This window comes from Macaca mulatta, chromosome 2 (genome assembly GCF_049350105.2).
Source record: "Macaca mulatta isolate MMU2019108-1 chromosome 2, T2T-MMU8v2.0, whole genome shotgun sequence".
NCBI classification, from domain to species: domain Eukaryota; kingdom Metazoa; phylum Chordata; class Mammalia; order Primates; family Cercopithecidae; genus Macaca; species Macaca mulatta.
The window spans coordinates 95692792-95712364 of NC_133407.1; the positions used below are offsets into that span (position 1 = coordinate 95692792).

At 44.0% G+C, this 19573-nt stretch overlaps 1 protein-coding gene across 3 annotated transcripts in view; it reads right to left on the reverse strand.

Annotated features, from left to right (window-relative positions):
* KLHL6 (kelch like family member 6) overlaps nt 1–4063 on the reverse strand; it is a 70504-nt gene extending 66441 nt beyond the window's left edge. Inside the window, exons 1-2 of one of the 3 annotated variants that reach the window (XM_015131493.3) lie at nt 3715–4063; nt 2353–2814 (exon numbers count right to left, since the gene is read on the reverse strand). In XM_015131493.3, the coding sequence (XP_014986979.3) occupies nt 2353–2639 (287 nt within the window). In that variant the 5' untranslated portion in view covers nt 2640–2814; nt 3715–4063. Of the gene's footprint in view, nt 1–2301; nt 3424–3669 lie in introns of all 3 variants that reach the window. The other 2 variants (XM_077991753.1, XM_077991752.1) reach the window with 2 other exon arrangements.
* Nucleotides 4064–19573: the final 15510 nt, after the last annotated feature.

Genomic DNA, 19573 nt, shown 5'->3' on the forward strand with positions numbered 1-19573 from the left:
AGAAGAAGGAAAAGTCACTGCTCTGAAGAGAAGAATTGAAGGAATTTCCTCTCATGACTAGGCAGTTTTGGGAGAGGCTCTGTATACACAGTCAGATGCCTACGCCCTCATGTTCTCCAGCTTCTCATTGCCATCGCCTCCTCTGATGACCGGCAGAGATGTTCCCTAGATCAGCAGGACTGGAAGGACCCGAGCCCAAATTCCCGTTTAGGACGAGAAACCCAAAGACCAGAGAAGACCAGTGATCAACTCAAGGGCACACAGCCAGCGGGCTTGGTCCACAGCCAGGCGCACCCACTAACAAAACTGCTTCCAGGTATGCATTTTATGATAGCAAGAGATACAAAAGGATAAACCTAAATGTGCGTCCCCAGGGCATTGAGCTAACTTGACTTTACTCACTCCTGAGAGGGGCTGCAGTCAATGTGAAAGCATGTGATCAAGGTTGGTGGAGAAAGTAATGTGTTTATATCAACCCATTTTGATGGCTGTGTTACACTTACATTTTACACACTTCCCATGGAATGAAGCCCCAAACCTAGTGGCAGCTTGCATTGCAGTAACAAGGATTTCTAGAACATACCCAATCCCTGCTCCAGCACTGACCAGATATGTAATGCTGAGTTTTCATTTCCTCATCTGTGAAAGGAGATATCAGCCACCTTCATCATGCTGTTACAAAAATAAAATCAGATAGCTGTGTCTGTCTGGCGCACAACAGCCACTACTTCTCTCAAACCTAGATATCCCCTTGTCTTATCGACAGAGGAGACCTAATGAGTTCCACAGCAACCTGCTGATCCTGCTCTATGAATTACAAAAAAAGGTTTTCCCCCAAGCACCGAGAGAGAGAGAGAGAGAGAGAGAGAGAGAGAGAGAGAGAGAGAGAGAGAGAGAGAAAGAAAGAAAGAAAGAAAGAAAGAAAGAAAGAAAGAAAGAAAGAAAGAAAGAAAAAAGAAAGAAAGAAAGAAAAAAGAAAGACCTTCCATAATGCTTTCATAGTTTAATCGTTTTCAATTTCCTCAGCCAGAATCAAAAGTTAAGAAGAATCTCATTAAGAAGAATTCTAAGGGTATTTCTTTTCAAGTTCCCAAATACCTTCTTCATTATCCACATTGCCCTTGCAAGCTGGTTCCCCCATGTCCATGCTGATATGGAGAACACCGAATCCAGATGTATTCACTGCGTTCCCGGCACTATACAATTCCTACCCCAGGGATGTGCTCATGGGAAACACTCAACGAGTCATCCTTATCTGAACCAAGCAGAATCAGAAAAAGAATTCCAAGAAAGATATATTGAGCATCTACTTACTATATGCTAGACACTGTATAAGACCCTTTTCACGCTCTTGTTTAATTATGACAACTCTGAAGGTGATCATCGTTGTCCTCACCTTACAGATGACGAAACAGACATTCAGAGCACTTTGTGATTTGCCTCAAGTTTCACTGTCGAAAAGGAGCCAGGTCTCCTGACTTCAGGTCTTCCCACTATGAGACCACCAGTTTCTTGTAACTAGAGGCCTCTCCCATCTAAAGCATCTTTGTAACTGCTTTCCCTTTCCCCACACTGCTTACACACACAGAAGCCCCTAATTTGTAACAAGTCATTTGATAACTCCAAAAGAGGGGCCACATCCTTTTTCTCTATGTCTGTTGATTAACAAAGACAACATTATATTTCCAACACATTAGTCAGACCAAGGGGGAAAAAAATCCCCATGACTGGAGTAAATTTCCATCCTTTGGAACAAGGACATATACACAGAAGGTTTACTATAGAACGTAAACATTGCTTTTAAATGATGCCAATCTCTCTTTTAATGTGGCCTAAATCCTAAAATGTAAAGTGTGATAAACCAGGCACAGCATCTCACACCTGTAATCCCGGCACTTTGGGAGACTGAGGCAAGTGGATCACCTGAGGTCGGGAGTTCAAGACCAACCTGAACAACATGGAGAAACCCCATCTCTACTAAAAATACAAAATTAGCTGGGTGTGGTGGCGCATGCCTGTAATCCCGGCTACTCAGGAGGCTGAGGCAGGAGAATCGCTTGAACCCGGGAGGCGGAGGTTGCAGTGAGCCGAGATTGCGCCATTGCACTCCAGCCTGGGCAACAAGAGCGAAACTCCGTCTCAAAAATAAATAAATAAATAAATAAATAAATAAATAAATAAATAAATAAAGTGTGATAGTGTCCTTTCTTCTATTTTAAGTAGACACACAAGCCTTAATATATATGAAAACTGTAAACATCAAGGCCAACTCTTTAAGATTGGACTCTCACACTAACACACCTCTTCCTTGCAACTTGCACCCAATTTGAGTCTGGTCCTAGGCATGCTGACCTGAAATAGTTGCTGGCCGCGGCAAGTACCACGCGGTGGCAGGAGAATTCCTGAATGTCCACACACAAGATGACATCTGTCAGAGCGTTTTCCATTCGCAGTGTCTCCAGGCCATTCTGAAGAATTAAGGAGAGTCCCGCGTCGTCAAATTTGACCTTTTCCCCATTTAGGATCTCCACCAAGTCTCCTCTTTTCTGGGAGGGCTCATCTGTAGAAGGTGCCAGAGGCCCTTCCAAACTCTTCTCAACCACGTCACCCATGGTCCAGGCGCCCCTTTGTCCTGCCATCAACGTCGAGACTGAAGGAGCGCCCAAGTGTCAGGCAGGCCCCATTGCAGAAGCTGAGCGGATTTCCTGTGCAGGGCCCTCCACTTATCACCAGCTGTCACACACACATAACAGGAAGTCTCGCACTTTCTCATCCTGTTACTACAAATGCCAGCAACTTCTATTCTTCTTCTTTCTGTGAATAATCACAGGGTTAGAAATTACTTAGAATAGGTGTGTAGGAGGGGGCTCTGGAAGAGGAGTGGCCTCTTAGAGTCCACTGTGAGTGCTGTGTGTTTATTTTGGTGCATCTCCCACTTCATATCCGTGAGCAGGAAGCCTCCGGTGGTGGCTATTACATTTGTACTCCTAATGCTATCAATAACCCGAGTCGTCAATGAGGGGATGGACAGGAGACAGTCTATAGTCCTCCCACTTCCTCCTCCCAGGCGTCTGAGATCCCACAACGATCCAACAACCGTCCTTTGTAAACCTTGGAAACCCCACTTATCCCTGACATTCTCATTTCTGGAGACACTGCAGATAGTCTATCTTCATCCTCCTCCCTACCCAGGGGAAAACAACGTCATGGCAAACATTCATGTCTTTCCCTCACCGAAAAACGTCTATTGTTTCAGATGTGCTTTGGGGGCACAGAAGAAACGGTTTCCAAAACTCGGTCACTAGCATCTTCTCAGAGGATGAGTCAGGGTAGGTCTACACCGAATTGCCACAGCACGTCTCAAATTAGCCCGGTGTCTACAGACCATGCATCTAACGTTGGATCCTGAAGTATTTTCATTACCTTTGCAGGTCTTAGTTAAGTAGTAATAACTGTCGTTATTAAAATCCCATGATTTTAATAGGAAGTTATAGGAGTGTATTAGTTAGCGTTCTCTCACACCCAACAGTAATGCTTTACCAGGTTGCTAGGTATTTCTTAGCCCAGTAAACTTGACATCTAAAATTAACCATCACAATTACAGTCATACCCAGCATAATGATATTTCAGCTGATGATGGACTCCGGAGAGACAGAACCAAAAGGATACCTAGAGAGGCATAGCGGAGGGAAATTATTAGGGGAATTGGCTCACATGATTATGGAGACTGAGAAGTCGCATGACAGACTGCTGAGAGCTCAGGTCGAGTCCGAAGGCCTCAGAACCAGGGAAGATGGTATAACTCTCAGTTCAAGGCCAAATGCCTGATAATCCAGGAGGTGGGGAGACTGGTGTAAGTCCTGAAGTCCAAAGGCAGGGGATCCTGGAGTTCTGTTGTTCAAGGCAGGAGATGACTGTATCCCAGCCTCAGAATAGAGAGACATGGACCTTTCTTCTGTTTTTGTTTTCTCTGGGCCACTGGCTGATTGGATGGTGCCCACCCACAGTGAGAGTGTATCTTCTCTACCGAGTCCACTCAGACTCACTAAGCTCTCCTGGAAACAACCTCACAGACACGCTCAACAGTAATGCTTTGCCAGGTTGCTAGGTATTTCTGAGCCCAGTAAACTTGACATCTAAAATTAACTGTCACAAGTACGGTCATGCCCAGCATAATGACATTTCAGTCGATGATGGACTGAATATACAATTGTGGTCCCATAAGATTATAATGGAGCATATAAAGAAACTGACAGCTGGGCGCGGTGGCTCACGCCTGTAATCCCAGCACTTTGGGAGGCCGAGGCAGGCAGATCACAAGGTCAGGAGCTCAAGACCAGCCTGAGCAACATGGTGAAACCCCCGTCTCTACTAAAACTACAAAAATTAGCCGGGCATGGTGGCATACACCTGTAATCCCAGCTAGTCAGGTGGCTGAGGCAGGAGAATCGCTTAAATCTGGGAGGCGGAGGTTGTAGTGAGCCGAGATTGCGCCATTGCACTGCAACCTGGGCAACAAGAGCGAAACTCTGTCTCAAAAAAAAAAAAAGGTAATGGAAAAATAATGCCATTCACGATGGTAATAAAACATATGTAAATGCCTAGGAATAACAGCAAGCAGCAACATAAAGAAAACTAACAAAGTTTACTAAGAGATTTGAAAGAAAACTTAAATATACCAAGTTCCTTTATGAAAAGACTAAATATTATTAAAAGGACCAATTCTTTCCAAATGCATTTATAGGTTTAGTTCACTCTAATAAAAATTACAATAAAATTTGGAGTTTAGGTGTTTAGTTTTGTTTTGTTTTGTTTGAGACAGAGTCTCAGTCTGTTGCCCAGGCTAGAGTACAGTGGTGCGATCTCAGCTCACTGCAACCTCCACCTCCCAGGTTCAAGCGATTCTGCCTCAGCCTCCCAAGTAGCTGGGACTATAGGCTCGCACCTCCACACCTGGCTAATTTTTTGTATTTTTAGTGGAGACAGGGTTTTGCCATGTTGGCCAGGCTGGTCTCGAACTGCTGGGCTCAAGCAATCCACCCGCCTCAGCCTCCCAAAGTGCTGGGACTACAGGCTCACACCACCACACCTGCCCCAAGTTTAGGTTAAATTTAAATGAACAGTATCAAGATAGGTTCAAAGCACAGTGGGACTATCTGTAAAAGGATAAACATTAAGTCTAGACTTTACAGTGGACCCAGAGTCTTTTCTCCGTGGGAACTACAAAAGTAAGATAAATGTGGAATGTAGTATTCAGAAGCCCCATATCTGAGTTGGAAATTGAGACTGCTTCCCAGTGTCAAAGTGATTTAGATCTTCCAGACAGCTCTGAGATGTCTCATTCTTCCTGATACAACGGCAAACAACAAAGTTTCTGATGGTCTGCAACTTTTAGAAAACAATTTTTCTCAGTAAGAATAAGTAGTCACTCACGAAGGGTATCCTTATGACACATTGATAATTGCACAGAGTCACTTAAAGAAACGTTTCTTTTTAATGTTTTTTGCTTTTTTGTTTTGTTTGTTTTTTGAGACAGGGTCTCACTCTGTTGCCCAGGCTGGAATGCAGTGGTGAGAACACTGCAGCCTCCACTTCCTGGGCTCAAGCAATCCTCCCGCCTCAGCCTTCCAAGTACAGGTGCATGGCACCACATCTGACTAGTTTTTTAATTTATATTTTTTGTAGAGGCTAGATTTCCTAGCCTGATGAATGGGAGTGCAGATTTTTACTTTCCGATTTGACCTAATCTTTTCTTTCTCAGCCCTTTTAAGATTAATAGTCATGAATTTAAATTGAGACCTGGCAGACGGCCAAGATCAGTTTCCAAAAGTTATATGCTTGGGCCAGGTGTGGTGGCTCACGCCTGAAATCCCAGCACTTTGGGAGACCAAGGTAAGAAAATTGCTTGAGCCAAGAAGTTCCAGACCAGCCTGGGCAACATGACGAAACCTCATCTCCACAAAAAATATAAATTAAAAAATTAGTCAGATGTGGTGCCATGCATCTGTACTTGGAAGGCTAAGGCGGGAGGATTGCTTGAGCCCAGGAGGTAGAGGCTGCAGTGAGCCATGTTCTCACCACTGCATTCCAGCCTGGGCAACAGAGTGAGACCCTGTCTCAAAAAAACAAACAAAACAAAAAAGCAAAAAAAAAGTCATATGTTGAGCTGTGTTCAGTAGAACTATGGAGGGTCGGCCGGGTGCCGTGGTTCACGCCTGTAATCCCAGCACTTTGGGAGGCCGAGGTGGGCGGATCACGAGGTCAGGAGATTGAGACCATCCTGGCTAACATGGTGAAACCCTGTATCTACTAAAAATACAAAAAATTAGCCAGGCAGGCTAAGGTGGTGGTGGGTGCCTGTAGTCCCAGCTACTCAGGAGGCTGAGGCAGGAGAATGGCGTGAACCCGGGAGGTGGAGCTTGCAGTGAGCCGAGATCACGCCACTGCACTCCAGCCTGGGTGACAGAGTGAGACTCCATCTCATAAAAAAAAAAATAAATAAATAAAAAAGAACTATGGAGGGTCCAGCTAGTTAAACTGAATCTGCCCTTAGACTTCAGAGTCAAGGTGAAGCAGAGATGAAGCCAAGTGAACGAAAGAGACTAAGATAAGACAGGACAGGAGGGTAGGAGGAGCAAGGTGGGAATTCAAGAGGATCTAAGATTTTTGCATATGCCAGAGCTGGGCTCCAGGACTCCCACTTAGCCCCACTGGTGGCCTCCTGCTTGGCTAAGAGGGCCTCACTGAAAGATGTAGGGTCAACACAGATCCCATGCCATACCCCAGCCCCAGCTCCTGTGACCTCTCTCCTATATGTAGATGTCAAACCCTTCTCCCTAGTCACTCTCCTCTGCTTTATGCATTTTAATGCTCTAAATCTGTGTTCAAAGTATGGTGTTATTATATCCTTGCTATTGGTTGTATCTTTTATTAGTATTAAATGTCCCTGTTTACCCTGTTAATTTTTTTCTTTAAAGAATTTTCTGATTTGCCTGGAGTTTTTATTGCCACTCCTGCTTTCTTTTTGTTTACTTTTCCTAATGTATCTTTGCCTGTTCTTTGTATTCTGGGAAATAGACATCTTTTCTTAATGTTTCTGATGGTTGCAATGATGTTTCAACAAATAGTAAGCCAATATTTATCTAATTATCATAGCACAAAGCCTAGAGATAACTTGGATTATCTCTAGACTTGGATAACTTGGATTATCTCTAGGCTCTGTGCTACAGTAACTAGATAAATATTGGTATTCAACTGCTTACTTAACATCTGCACTTGAGGGTCTAACATTTGAGGCATCCTCCAACTAAATATATCCCAAGCCAAAACCTGGATGGTACACACCAAACATGTCCCTTCACCGGGCTGTGTTTGGGCGGGAACACATGAAAGAGACGTTGAGTAATTGGCAAAGTTCAATTTCTTGACCTTAGTGGTGTTTACAACAGTGTTGCGTGCCTTATAATAATTCACTAAGCTACATATTTGTTTGTATCATTTTCCATGTTTTATTTGACAACACAAAGGTAACAACAACCATAACAATAATAGTCAATATGTATTGATGCCAGGGTTTTGCTAGTTAGTAGCTGAATGGGACTACAGTTCCAGACTTCCAGCTCCTGAGCCAGTGCCTGATCCCCACCCCATGCTGAAGGAGCACACTCAGGACTTCGCATCTTCCTGGTAAGTGTGAGGCAAATGGAATATCCGCCCATGCCTCAGACAAGACCAGCTTTGCGTGCCATCTTGTGGCCTCTTTCTGGTTCCAGTTAATACCTGAGGGCCCAGAAAACAGAGAAGCTGCAGCTTTTACCTCAGGTCAGGGTTCCTCTGAGTATCTTCAGTTCCCAGGTAGAGTGTGCCAGCCTCTCCCAATCGCGGCCTCCTGCAGACGCCGCTGGTCTGGCCTCTTCCTCTGCCTGATTCAAGGTTGCCCAGTGCTCCCAAGCTCGTGCTCATCAAATGCCTAACCCTGGCCTCCTCTGGCCAACTCCTGTTGCCAACCACATCCTGTCATAATAATAACGAAAGATAAATGCTTTCATCCAAAACAATGACACAGGGTCTGCCTGAATCTGAAACAAGAAGTTGGAAAGTTGCCAGAGGAGAAAGACAAGCCTGATCTAAGTAGTGAGGCCAAATATCAAAATCCAAGAACAAAGCAGAGTCCAGAGCCAAGTGTTTTATAATTTAATCCAGAGGGGATTCTTTTTAAAAGGGTGGTGTTAAGGCTTTATTTCCTCTTACAAATTCTGCGTACAACACACACTTTCCACAGCATGTTTCTAGTCAACATAATAAAAGATTTGTCATATATGAGTTATAATTTTTTAACTTTCTATTCAGGACCACCCAGCCTGGTCCCAGGTGTTACCCTGACATGTCCCCTGCAGACCTGAACTTAAGGAAAGCCAGGTGTTCCCAAGACCCCTACCAGGTGGTTCTGAGCAACCTCTCCTTAAAACAGTGTCCACAAAATGGTGGAAGTAAGGCCGGGCGTGCTGGCTCACACCTGTAATCCCAGCACTTTGGGAGGCTGAGGCGAGCAGATCACTTGAGCTCAGGAGTTCGAGATCAGCCTGGGCAACATGACAAAACCCGGTCTCTGCCAAAAATACAAAAATTAGCAGGGCACAGTGGCGCATGCCTGTAGTTTCGGCTATATGGGAGGCTGAGGTAGGATTGATTGAGACTGGGTGCTGTGGCTCACGCCTGTAATCCCAGCACTTTGGGAGGTGGAGGTGGGCAGATCACTTGAGGTCAGGAGTTCAAGACCAGCCTGGCCAACACGGTGAAACCCTGTCTCTCCTAAAAATACAAAAAAAATACCTAGGCATGATGGCGGGTGCCTGTAATTCCAGCTACTCGGAAAGCTAAGGCAGGAGAATCACTTGAACCTGGGAGGTGTAGGTTGCAGTGAGCTGAGATCACACCACTGCATTCCAGCCTGGGCAACAGAGCAAGACTTAGTCTCAAAATAAAAAAGGTGTAGAGGCAAGTGATGGCAAAAGCCAAAACTGACCCTCTACCCTCAACAAGTAGTGAAATCAGGGAAGTTCGTCCTTAACAAACCACATCCCATTTTTCATCCCACCCCAAAACCCCACATTTCTTTTATTAACAAATTAACTTTTGCTGGGTGTTTTTCTGATTATGAAACAATAATAAATGTACCTTGTTGAAAACCTGGGAAATTCAGAAAAGAATCAAAATTGACGTTTGGTATGCTGCAGTAGACTTGTACTGACTCTAGGGAGTTGATTTTGTGCATTTCTTCTCACTTCAAGGGCGATGACTTGGTGTTGGTTGAAATTAGCCATGATAGGGATATTTACACCGTAGAAATGGATAAATGCTACACATCAGGGCTTTGTCCTTGAAATTGGCCATGATAGGGATATTTACACCATGGAAATTGATGAATACTACACATCAGGGCTTTGTCCTTGAAATTGGCCATGTTAGGGATATTTACACCATGGAAATTGATAAATGCTACTAATAAGGGCTTTGTCCTTGAGAGCCAGTTGCTGAACATTCAGTATTACCTGGACGCGACCCCACCCTCCTCTTTAGATTGCCAAGGTCCTGGGGCCTCCTTGCATGTGCACCACCCTCCAACTCCAGTACGGGCTCTACTCTTGGATTTCAGAGAGATTCTGCCTGACCCCCTTTTCATGAAGTGGATTATTGTGTCTCTGCTCCTTACAGGCAAACGCACTTCCCTGAAACAGAGGCAGAGCAGTATTGGGACACTCATCTGCCGGGCCCACATGCTAACTACCACTGTACCACTCTTCCACCGCAGACCCCAGTGTGGTCCTCACCTCCAAGTCGCTATAGAAGCCACATCTGCTCCCATCAGCAAAAAAATAAAATAAAGCAAAAAAGAAGCCACTTCTACAGCCCAACTTGGCACCTTCCAGCTTCTATACCTGCCCCGGGGCAAATCTAGTTTTCTCATAAAGGGAATTTCCCGACAGATACTAACTTTTGGGCCATCCCATGTAGCCTCACACTTGTCCCAGGATGGCATTGTGTCCTGGTTTGCCTCTTGGCCAGGCTTGTCCTAGTTATTAAGGGATCTGGTGGCAGCCCTAAGGGAGCTAGCCTTCCGATTTGGAGTTCATGGAAGAACATTGTCTCTGGAAGGAAGTGGGAGGAGTAAGGTGAGACTCCAGTCCTGGAGGAATAGCAATACAAACCCAGAGAACCAAGGACTGCAGACAGGCATAAGGTCAAAGTAAGGTCAGTTGATTATGGTTTCAAGGTCAGGCACAGTGGCTCATGCCTGTAATCCCAGCACTTTGGGAAGCTGAGGCGGGCAGTTTACCAGGTTAGGAGATTGAGATCATCCTGGCCAACATGGTGAAACCCTGTCTCTACTAAAAATACAAAAATCAGCTGGGCATGCTGGCACACACCTGTAGTCCCAGCTACTCCGGAGGCTGAAGCAGGAGAATCACTTGAACCTGGGAGGCAGAGGTTGCAGTGAGCTGAGATCACACCACTGCATTCCAGCCTGGGCAATAGAGCGAGACTCCATCTCAAAAAAAAGAAAAAAAGAAAAAAAAAAACAGGTCAATGCCTCAGTTTCATATTCCTACAAATTGGAAGTAATAATAGGATCCACCTCAATGTGTTGTAGAAATGAGGAAATACGTGAAGCCTGTAGAACAATGCCTGGCATGTATTAAGCACGATGTAAGCATTAGCTATTATTATGCAAACCCTTCTGTAGAAGGAAAAGTGTGTACATTTCATTCGAAATCGGGCTTCAGGCTTCAGACCAAAAACTCCTTCAAAGCCCTTTGTTAGTACCTACAGGCCCTCTATTTTTCTCATGTTTTCTTGGATCATTTTCACATAGTCAGTGTAGAAGGGTCCATACACCACCACCTCCCCAGGGAAATAAAGATTTCCATCACCCAGTCCTCTGCATCAGAAACATTATTCTAACCAGAGTCATAACAATCCACAGAAGGATTTATCCATCTGGGACAATGTTCCCTTAAAGAGCCTGAATTAGACAGCCATTTTGAAAAGAAGTATTTTATAGATGATACTAGTACTAAGAGCGCCATTTATTGAGATGTTACGAAGTGTTCCGTGTACCTTTCCTCATTTTATTTCCTTTTATCCTGATAACTTGATAAAATAGATTACTTTCCTTTTTACAACTGAGGAAACTAAGGCTTCAAACCGAAGTTGGTTGTTTTGTCCCAGGTCACACAGGTAAGTCAGTAGTAGTATTTGGCCGCCCATGCCCTATTCTAATGAAAAGTTACCAGCCCACATCCTCTGTTCCCCAGGAAGCCATTTTCTGGTACCACATGACTCAGCTGTTTCCCCTTATTAATTGGACTAGAGTGAATGCCCCCCACCCAAAGACAGCCAAGTACAGAGATTAGTTCAAGGACACATACAGCTGGCTCAAAAATATCAGATGAGGCCTCACCTGATGCCTCATGCCTGTAATCCCAGCACTTTGGGAGGCCAAGGCGGGTGGACAGCTTGTGCCGAGGAGATCAAGACCAGCCTGGGCAAAATAGGGAGTCCCTGTCTCTACAAAAAAAAATTTAATTAGCTGGATGTGGTGGTGCATGCCTGTGGTTCCAACTACTCAGCAGGCTGGGGCGGCATGATCTCTCGAGTCTGGGAGGTGGAGGCTGCAGTGAGCCATGATCACACCACAGCACTCTAGCCTGAGCAACAGAGTGAAACCATGTCTCAAAAAAATATCAGATAGAACCATTGGAGTCCCTCCCTCCCTCCCTGTCTCTGAAATTTGAAATAAGGAACACAGAGTTTGCCATTTGGCAGCAGAAACAGAAGGCAAAAGGATTCATCAAGAGATCCATGAGGTAGAGTCAGAGCCATGGCAAGCTAAAGCCCTGTGCAAGCCAAACTTCTGAAAAGCAAAAACTGTCAGTAAGCAGAGGGACCCAGAAGGCATAAAAAGGAGACTGAAGCCAATATGCAGAAAGTAGCTGAGACAGGTCACTCTCAGGCTGGGTGGAAGGAAGACCATGGGTCCTGTTGCTGAAGTCCTGAGCCCACTGTGGATCTGGACCCACCCTCCTGCTCCCATTAGGGCTCTGCTCATAAATTTTAGAGAGATTTCTGCCTGGTGCCCACATTTCTCAATGTGGCTTGATTGAGACTCTGTTCTTTTCATCCAAATGAGCCTCCCCGAAACGGAAGCAGAAGAGTGGTGTGAAGTTCTTCCATCCGACCCCACATACCGACCTTTGCGCTCCCGTCCTCCACAGACCAGAGATGTCACCAGGTACACAGATGGGCCCTAGAAAAGGGTCAGATACCATAGCTGTAGCCAGTGCTAATTCAGGTCTGCTATCCATATCCAAATCTAAAGTGTACTTTGCAAATGAAGAGTCAAGGAGTAAATGGGAAACAGCAAAAATTCCAAAAAGTGGATTTTGTCAATAAGAACAGCCCCCCAAATGTTCACTTATTGCTAAGTGGGAAGAGGGACGCTATAAAAAAAGTAATGTACATTACGACCAGGCGCAGAAGCTCACGCCTGTAATCCCAGCACTTTGGGAGGCGGAGGCGGGTGGATCACTTGAGGTCAGGAGTTCAAGACCAGCCAGACCAACATGGTGAAACCCTGTCTCTACTAAAAATAAAATTAGCCAGGCTTGGTGGTGCACACCTGTAGTCCCAGCTACTCGGGAGGCTGAGGCAAGGGAATCGCTTGAACCCAGGAGTGGAGGTCGCAGTGAGTTGAGATCATACCACTGCACTCAGCCTGGGTGACAGGACGAGACTCCATCTCAAAAAAAAAAGTAATGCACATTATGTTGCCATTTTTGCAGATATGAGTGTGTGTGTATATATATATATATATATATGATAGAAGACCAGAAGGAAATGCCTTCACTCATCATCAAATATTTAATATTTAGTGACACAATGGTGTGCAAAAATCTGTTCTCCAGATACAATACTAAACAAAAAGTGACACAGTTCCTACCCTCAAGGAGCATACAGTCCAGTGAGAGAGATCAATAGTAAGAAACAAACACACACACTGCAATCATTCTAAATGCTGTGAGGGAGATGCAGTTGGTGAAGAACCTTTATCAAGGGCAATTTGACACGGTCAAAGAGGTCAGCGAAGGCCTGTCTGATGACCAAGATGTGATGGGTGACCATGCACCACCCACATGAACAGCAGGGAAGAGTTGTCCAGCAAGAGGTCACAGCATGGGCAAAGCCCCATTGGAGGAGAGACTACAGCAAGTGTCAGAAACTGAAAGAAGGCCAAGTGGTTGGAGTAAAGAAAGTTTGGGCTGGGAATGGTGTGGGATGTGAGAGGTAGGCGGGGTCAGATTATCCAGCGTTTTAGGGACCAGGTTCAGGACTTTTGTCTTCATCCTACAAGCAACGGGAAACTACCAAGGGACCGGGGGAGCTAGTGGGGTGGGGCATGGAGATATAATCAAATTTGCAATTTGAAAATATCTGTCTCAGTATGGAGAACAAATTACTGAGGGCCAGCACAGATGAGGTAAAAGAGAAGAGAGCCAGTCTGGAATCTATCATACTAATCCAGGTGGCAGGTGATGGCAGCGTGAACTGGGAAGTAGTGTTAGGGACAGAGACAAGTAGAGGCATTTGAAGGCAATATCAAAGGTAAAATCATGGCTGGGCACAGTGGCTCACACCTGTAATCCTAACACTTTGGGAGGCCAAGGTGGGCAGATCACTTGAGGTCAGGAGTTTGAAACCAGCCAGGCCAACATGGTGAAACCCTATCTTTACTTAAAGAAAAAAAAAAAATTAGCCAAGCATGGTGGCGGGCACCCGTAATGCCTGTAAATCCAGCTACTCGGTTGGCTGAGGCAGAAGTATAGCTTGAACCTGGGAGACGGAGGTGGCAGTGAGTCAACTTCACACCACTGGGCTCCAGCCTGGGCAACAGAGCGAGACTCCATCTCAAAAAATAAAAAATAAATAAATAATAAAAAACAAAACTAAAATCAATAAGATTTGGTGAAGGATTGGATGTGGAATGCAAAGGAACAGGACTTTTCAAGAATGACCTGGGTTTCTAGTGTGAACAGTTGGGTAAACAGAGGTACCAACCCTCTGAAATACAGAACGCTGGAAAGGAAACAGGTTTGGGGGTGAAGAGTATGAGTTAATGCCTGGTTATACTGAGCCTGGAGAGTTTGAGACATTCAAGATGTGCTATCAGGTAGGATATTTAATATGCAAGTTTAGAACTGAAAGACATTTGTGTCGGAGATATAAATGAGTGTCCCAAAACATTTAAAGCAGTTATTTCTGGGTGATAAGCTTTTTTATGTTTTTTGTTTTGTTCTTTGTGTTTTTCCATTTTTCCCAGGTTTTCAGCAATAAACAATGTTTGGCGGTTTTTTGTAAGTGGAATCTAGAAGAAAACAGTAAAATTTTCCTTGCGTCTGTAGCAGAGGGTGCTGGGGGTGGGGGGTATACTCTACTTCTCATAGCTGGAATTGGTGATCTCAACAGGAATGTCCCTAGAGTCTGGAAAGCCAAATTAGTTTGGTGCTAATATCTCTTTGGCAACAACAAATTTCTCTTGCATGGGTCTGCTCAGATCTAGCCATCTTCCACATTGCAATTTGGTGTCTTGAGCAGACTTACACAACAAGAAAGGGTTCACCGTGTAGGTCAATGGTCAAGTTTGGGATCCAGGTGTCTCCTTGATAACTGAGGTGTTTTAAGGGGCCAAAAAACTAGCAGCCTTTCCCTCTTCATCCTGGAGAAGAACCAGTTGAGATGTAAAACAAAGAGTTAGGAGATGAGTACCAAATACTTAGTTCTAGCTAAGCTGGAGAGCCGAATAGTATGTTCCACAGATTATTCACACAGTTATGGCAACATTGAATCAGGGTTGGTTCCTGCCCCATTCTCATCCCCAGAATTACAAAGCAGAAAGTGCTGTAGAGTAGCCACTCCCAAAGGTGGAGAGAAGAAAAGGCTGGGCCATATACACAGCATCTATTTCCACCATTTTCCTTGTGGCAGAACGAGGGAGGAGTGTGAGAATGGAGAGAGGCCAGTAGTGTGAGACTAACGCCGGGAAACATCAGGTGTGGAGGCAGCATCATGCTCACCAACACCCCTCTGAGTTATTGTATTTAGGATCAGGGTTTTTTGTTTGCTTGTTTGTTTGTTTTTGTTTCTGTTTTTGTTTTTGTTTGAGATTGAATCTCACTCTATTGCCCAGGCTGGAGCACAGTGGCACGATCTTGGCTCACTGCAACCTCTGCCTCCCATGTTCAAGCAATTCTGCCTCAGCCTCCTGAGTAGCTGGGACTACAGGTGCACTCCACCACACCCAGCTAACTTTTGTATTTTTATTAGAGACAGGGTTTCACCATGTTGGCCAGGATGGTCTCGATCTCTTGACCTCATGATCCACCGGCCTCGGCCTCCCAAAGTGCTGGGATTACAGAGCATCAGGTTTATTAGTCAAACTCTACCACATACAGTGTAGTATGCTGTCCCACGTACATTTAAGTGGTCTGAGTCCCTGGTAACTAGCAACAAATCAACATTAACTGATTTTTAGCAGAAGCAGAATTTATTAACAGAATATTGGGGGTGTAAATCTCGCTTGCATCTTGGATTTAAAAAGAAAAATAATCCGTGTTTATAGCAACATTATTCACAATAGCCAAAAGGTGGAAACAACCTAAGTGTCCACAGACAGAGGATCAACAAAACGTGGCATCGAGAGAATGGACTATTACTCAACCTTAAAAAGGAAGGAAGTTCTTTTTCATTTTTTTTTTATTTTTGTAGGTACGTAGTAGGTGTATACATTTGTGGGGTACCTGAGAAGTTTTGATACAGGCATGCAATGTGAAATAGGCACATCATGGGGAATAGAGTCTCCATCCGCTCAAGCATTTATCCTTTGAGTTGCAAACAATCCAGTTATGCTCCGTGAGTTATTTTAAAATGCACAATTAAGTTAGTATTGACTATAGTCACCCGATTGTGCTATCCAATAGTAGGTCTTATTCATTCTTTCTATTTTTTGTGCCCGTTAACCATTCCAACCTCCCCACCCCCGACTCCCCACTACCCCTCCCAGCCTCTGGTAACCACCCTTCTACTCTTTTTCTCCATGGGTTCAATCGTTTTGATTTTTAAATCCCACCAATAAGTGAGAACGTGAGGTGTTTGTCCTTCTGTGCCTGGCTTATTTCCCTTAACTTAATGATCTCCAGTTCCACCTAAGTTGCTGCAGATGACTGGATCTCATTCTTTTTTATGGCTGAATAGTAGTTCATTGTGTATATGTACCACATTTTCTTTATCTGTTCATCTATTGATGGACACAGGTTGCTTCCAAATCTTACCTATTGTAAACCGTGCTGCAACAAATACAGGAGGGCAGATCTCTCGTCAGTATCCTGATTTCCTTTCTTTTGGGTACATATGCAGCTGTGGGCTTGCTGGATTATATGGTAGCTCAATTTTTAGTTTTTTGAGGAACCTCCAAACTATTTTCCATAGGGGCTGTACTAATTCACGTTCCCACCAACAGTGTAGGAGGGTTCCCTTTTCTCCACATCCTCGCCAGCATTTGTTACTGCCTTTTGGGCATAAGCCATTTTCACTGGGTTGAGATGATAGCTCATTGTAGTTTTGATTTGCATTTCTCTGATGATCAGTGATGCTGAGCACCTTTGCCTATGCCTGTTTGCCATTTTTATGTCTTCTTTTGAGAAACGTCTATTCAAATCTTTTGCCCATTTTTTGATCAGATAATTACTTTTTCGTATTGAGTTGTTTGAGCTCCTTATCTATTCTGATTATTAATCCCTTGTTATATGGGTAGTTTGCAAATATTTCCTCCCATTCTGTAGGTAGTCTCTTCACTTTGTTGATTGTTTTCTTTGTTGTGCAGAAGCTTTTTAACTCGATGTGATCCGTTTGTCCATTTTTACTTTGGTTGCCTGTGCTTGTGGGGTATTGCTCAAGAAATCTTTGCCCAGACCAATGTCCTGGAGATTCTCCCCAATGTTTTCTTGTAGTAGTTTCATAGTTTGATATCTTAGACTTAAGTCTTTAATCCATTTTGATTTGATTTTCTTGTATGGCAAAATAGTAGGTAGGGGCCTAGTTTCCTTCCTCTGCATATGGATATCCAGTTTTCCCAGCACCATTTATTGAAGAGACTCTCTTTTCCCCAGTGTATGTTTTTGGCACCTTTGTCAAAAATGAGTTCACTGTAGACGTGTGGATTTGTTTCTGGGTTCTGATAAAATAAAGAAAATTTTGACATATACTACAATGTAAATGAACCTTAAGGACATTATGCTAAGTGAAATAAGCCAGACACAAAAGGACAACTACTGCGTAATTCCACTTACATGAGGGACCTAGAGTTCTCAGATTCATAGAGACACAAAGCATGGTGGTTGTCGGGGGCTGGGGGAAGGAGGAAATGGGTAGTTGCTGTTTAATGGGTACAGAGTTTCAATTTTGCAAGATGAAAAATGTTTTGGGCTAGACTTGGTGGCTCTTGCCTGTAATCCCAGCACTTTGGGAGGCCGAGGCAGGAGGACTGCTTCACCCCAGGAGTTCCCAAGACTAGCCTAGGCAACATAGTGAGACCTTGTCTCTACAAAAAATTTAAAAAGTTTAAAAATCAGCCAGCCGGGTGCGGTGGCTCATGCCTGTAATCCCAGCACTTTGGGAGGCCAAGGCTGATGGATCACCTGAGGTCAGGAGTTCTAGACCAGCCTGGCCAACATGGTAAAACTCCATCTCTACTAAAAATACAAAAGTTAGCTGGGCGTGGTGGCAGGCACCTGTAATCTGAACCCAGGAGGCAGAAGTTGCAGTGAGCCGAGATCATGCCATCGCACTCCAGCCTGGGGGGACAAGAGTGAGACTTTGTCTCAAAAAAAAAAAAAAAAAAAAAAAGCAGTCAGGTGTCATGGCTTGCACCTGCGGTCTTAACTACTAAAGAGGCTGAAGCAGGAGGATTGCTCGAGCCCAGGAGGTCAAGGCTGCAGTGAGCTGTGATGGCACCGCTGCATCTATTCCAGACTGGGCAGGAGAGCAACTCCCTGTCTCAAAAAACAAAACAAAACAAAACAAAACAAAACAGAGAGAGAGAGAGACAAAGAAAAAGAAAAATGTTTTAGATTGGCTGCATAACAATGTATATGTACTCGAACACTGCTGAACCATACACTTTAAAATGATAAGATTTTAAAAAGTTGTAAAAATCAGCTAAAGAAAAGTACCTTTCTTTCTTTTTCTTTCTTTTTTCTTTTTTCTTTTTTTTTTTTTTTTTTTTTTTTTTTGAGATGGAGTCTCATGCTGTCACTTGAGATGGAGTCTCACTCTGTCACCCAGGCTGGAGTGCAGTGGCAAGATCTCAGCTCACTGCAAGCTCCGCCTCCCGGGTTCACGCCATTCTCCTGCCTCAGCCTCCCCAGTAGCTGGGACTACAGGCACCCACCACCACGCCCGGCTAATTTTTTGTATTTTTTAGTAGAGATGGGGTTTCAGCATGTTAGCCAGGATGGTCTCAATCTCCTGGCCTCATGATCCGCCTGCCTCAGCCTCCCAAAGTGCTAGGATTACAGGCGTGAGCCACTGTGCCTGGCCTCTTTCTTTCTTTTTTAAAAAATAATGTCAATTTTTATTTTGGATTCAGAGGGTACATGTGCAGGTATGTTACATGAGTATATTGTGTGATGTTGGGGTTTGGAATATGGATGATCCCATCACCCAGGTAGAGAGCACAGGACCCAATACCTAGTTTTTCAGCCCACAACCACCCCCCTCCCTCCTCTAGTGGCCCCAGAGTCTATTGTTCCCATCTTTATGTCCATGTGTACTCAGTGCTTAGTCCCTCTTATAAGTGAGAACATGCAGTATTTGGTTTTCTGTTCACGCATTAATCACTTAGGATAATGGCCTCCAGCTGCATCCACATTGCTACAAAGGACATGATTTCGCTCTAAGAAAAGGAATTTTCATTCTAGGTTTAACATATTGCAAATACTAAGCAACGGGTATTCCAGAGCTCCAAAAGTATTTACACCAAATGTGTGTTTCAAAATATCCTTAGATGAAGCATATTGAACTTGGGCCTGCATTTGAAATGGAATGTTAATGAAAGTTGAGTACTGGGATATTTGAAGCCATCTAAGAAATTTTCAATTTATGTGTGAATTAGTTTCCTATAAAAGCGATATTAAAAGGTTGATTACATTGTCCCCAAAAGGTAGTCATAAAGGATATTTTGGGGAAAGAAGGAAGATTTGAATATGAACTATGTTCGGTGATATTATACCAAGGTTGTGTTTCTTGGATGTGATGGTGGCATTGTGATTATGCCAGAGGATGTTCTCAGGAGACACACGCTCTTTTAACAGTGAAGCGTCATAACATCGGCCATGTACTTTCAAGCAGTTCGACAAAAGGAAATATTTTATATAAAAAGAGAGATCAAGCAAATAATATATGGGCTCTCATTATAGTATTCTTTTATTTATTTATTTATTTTAATTTTTTTGAGACAGAG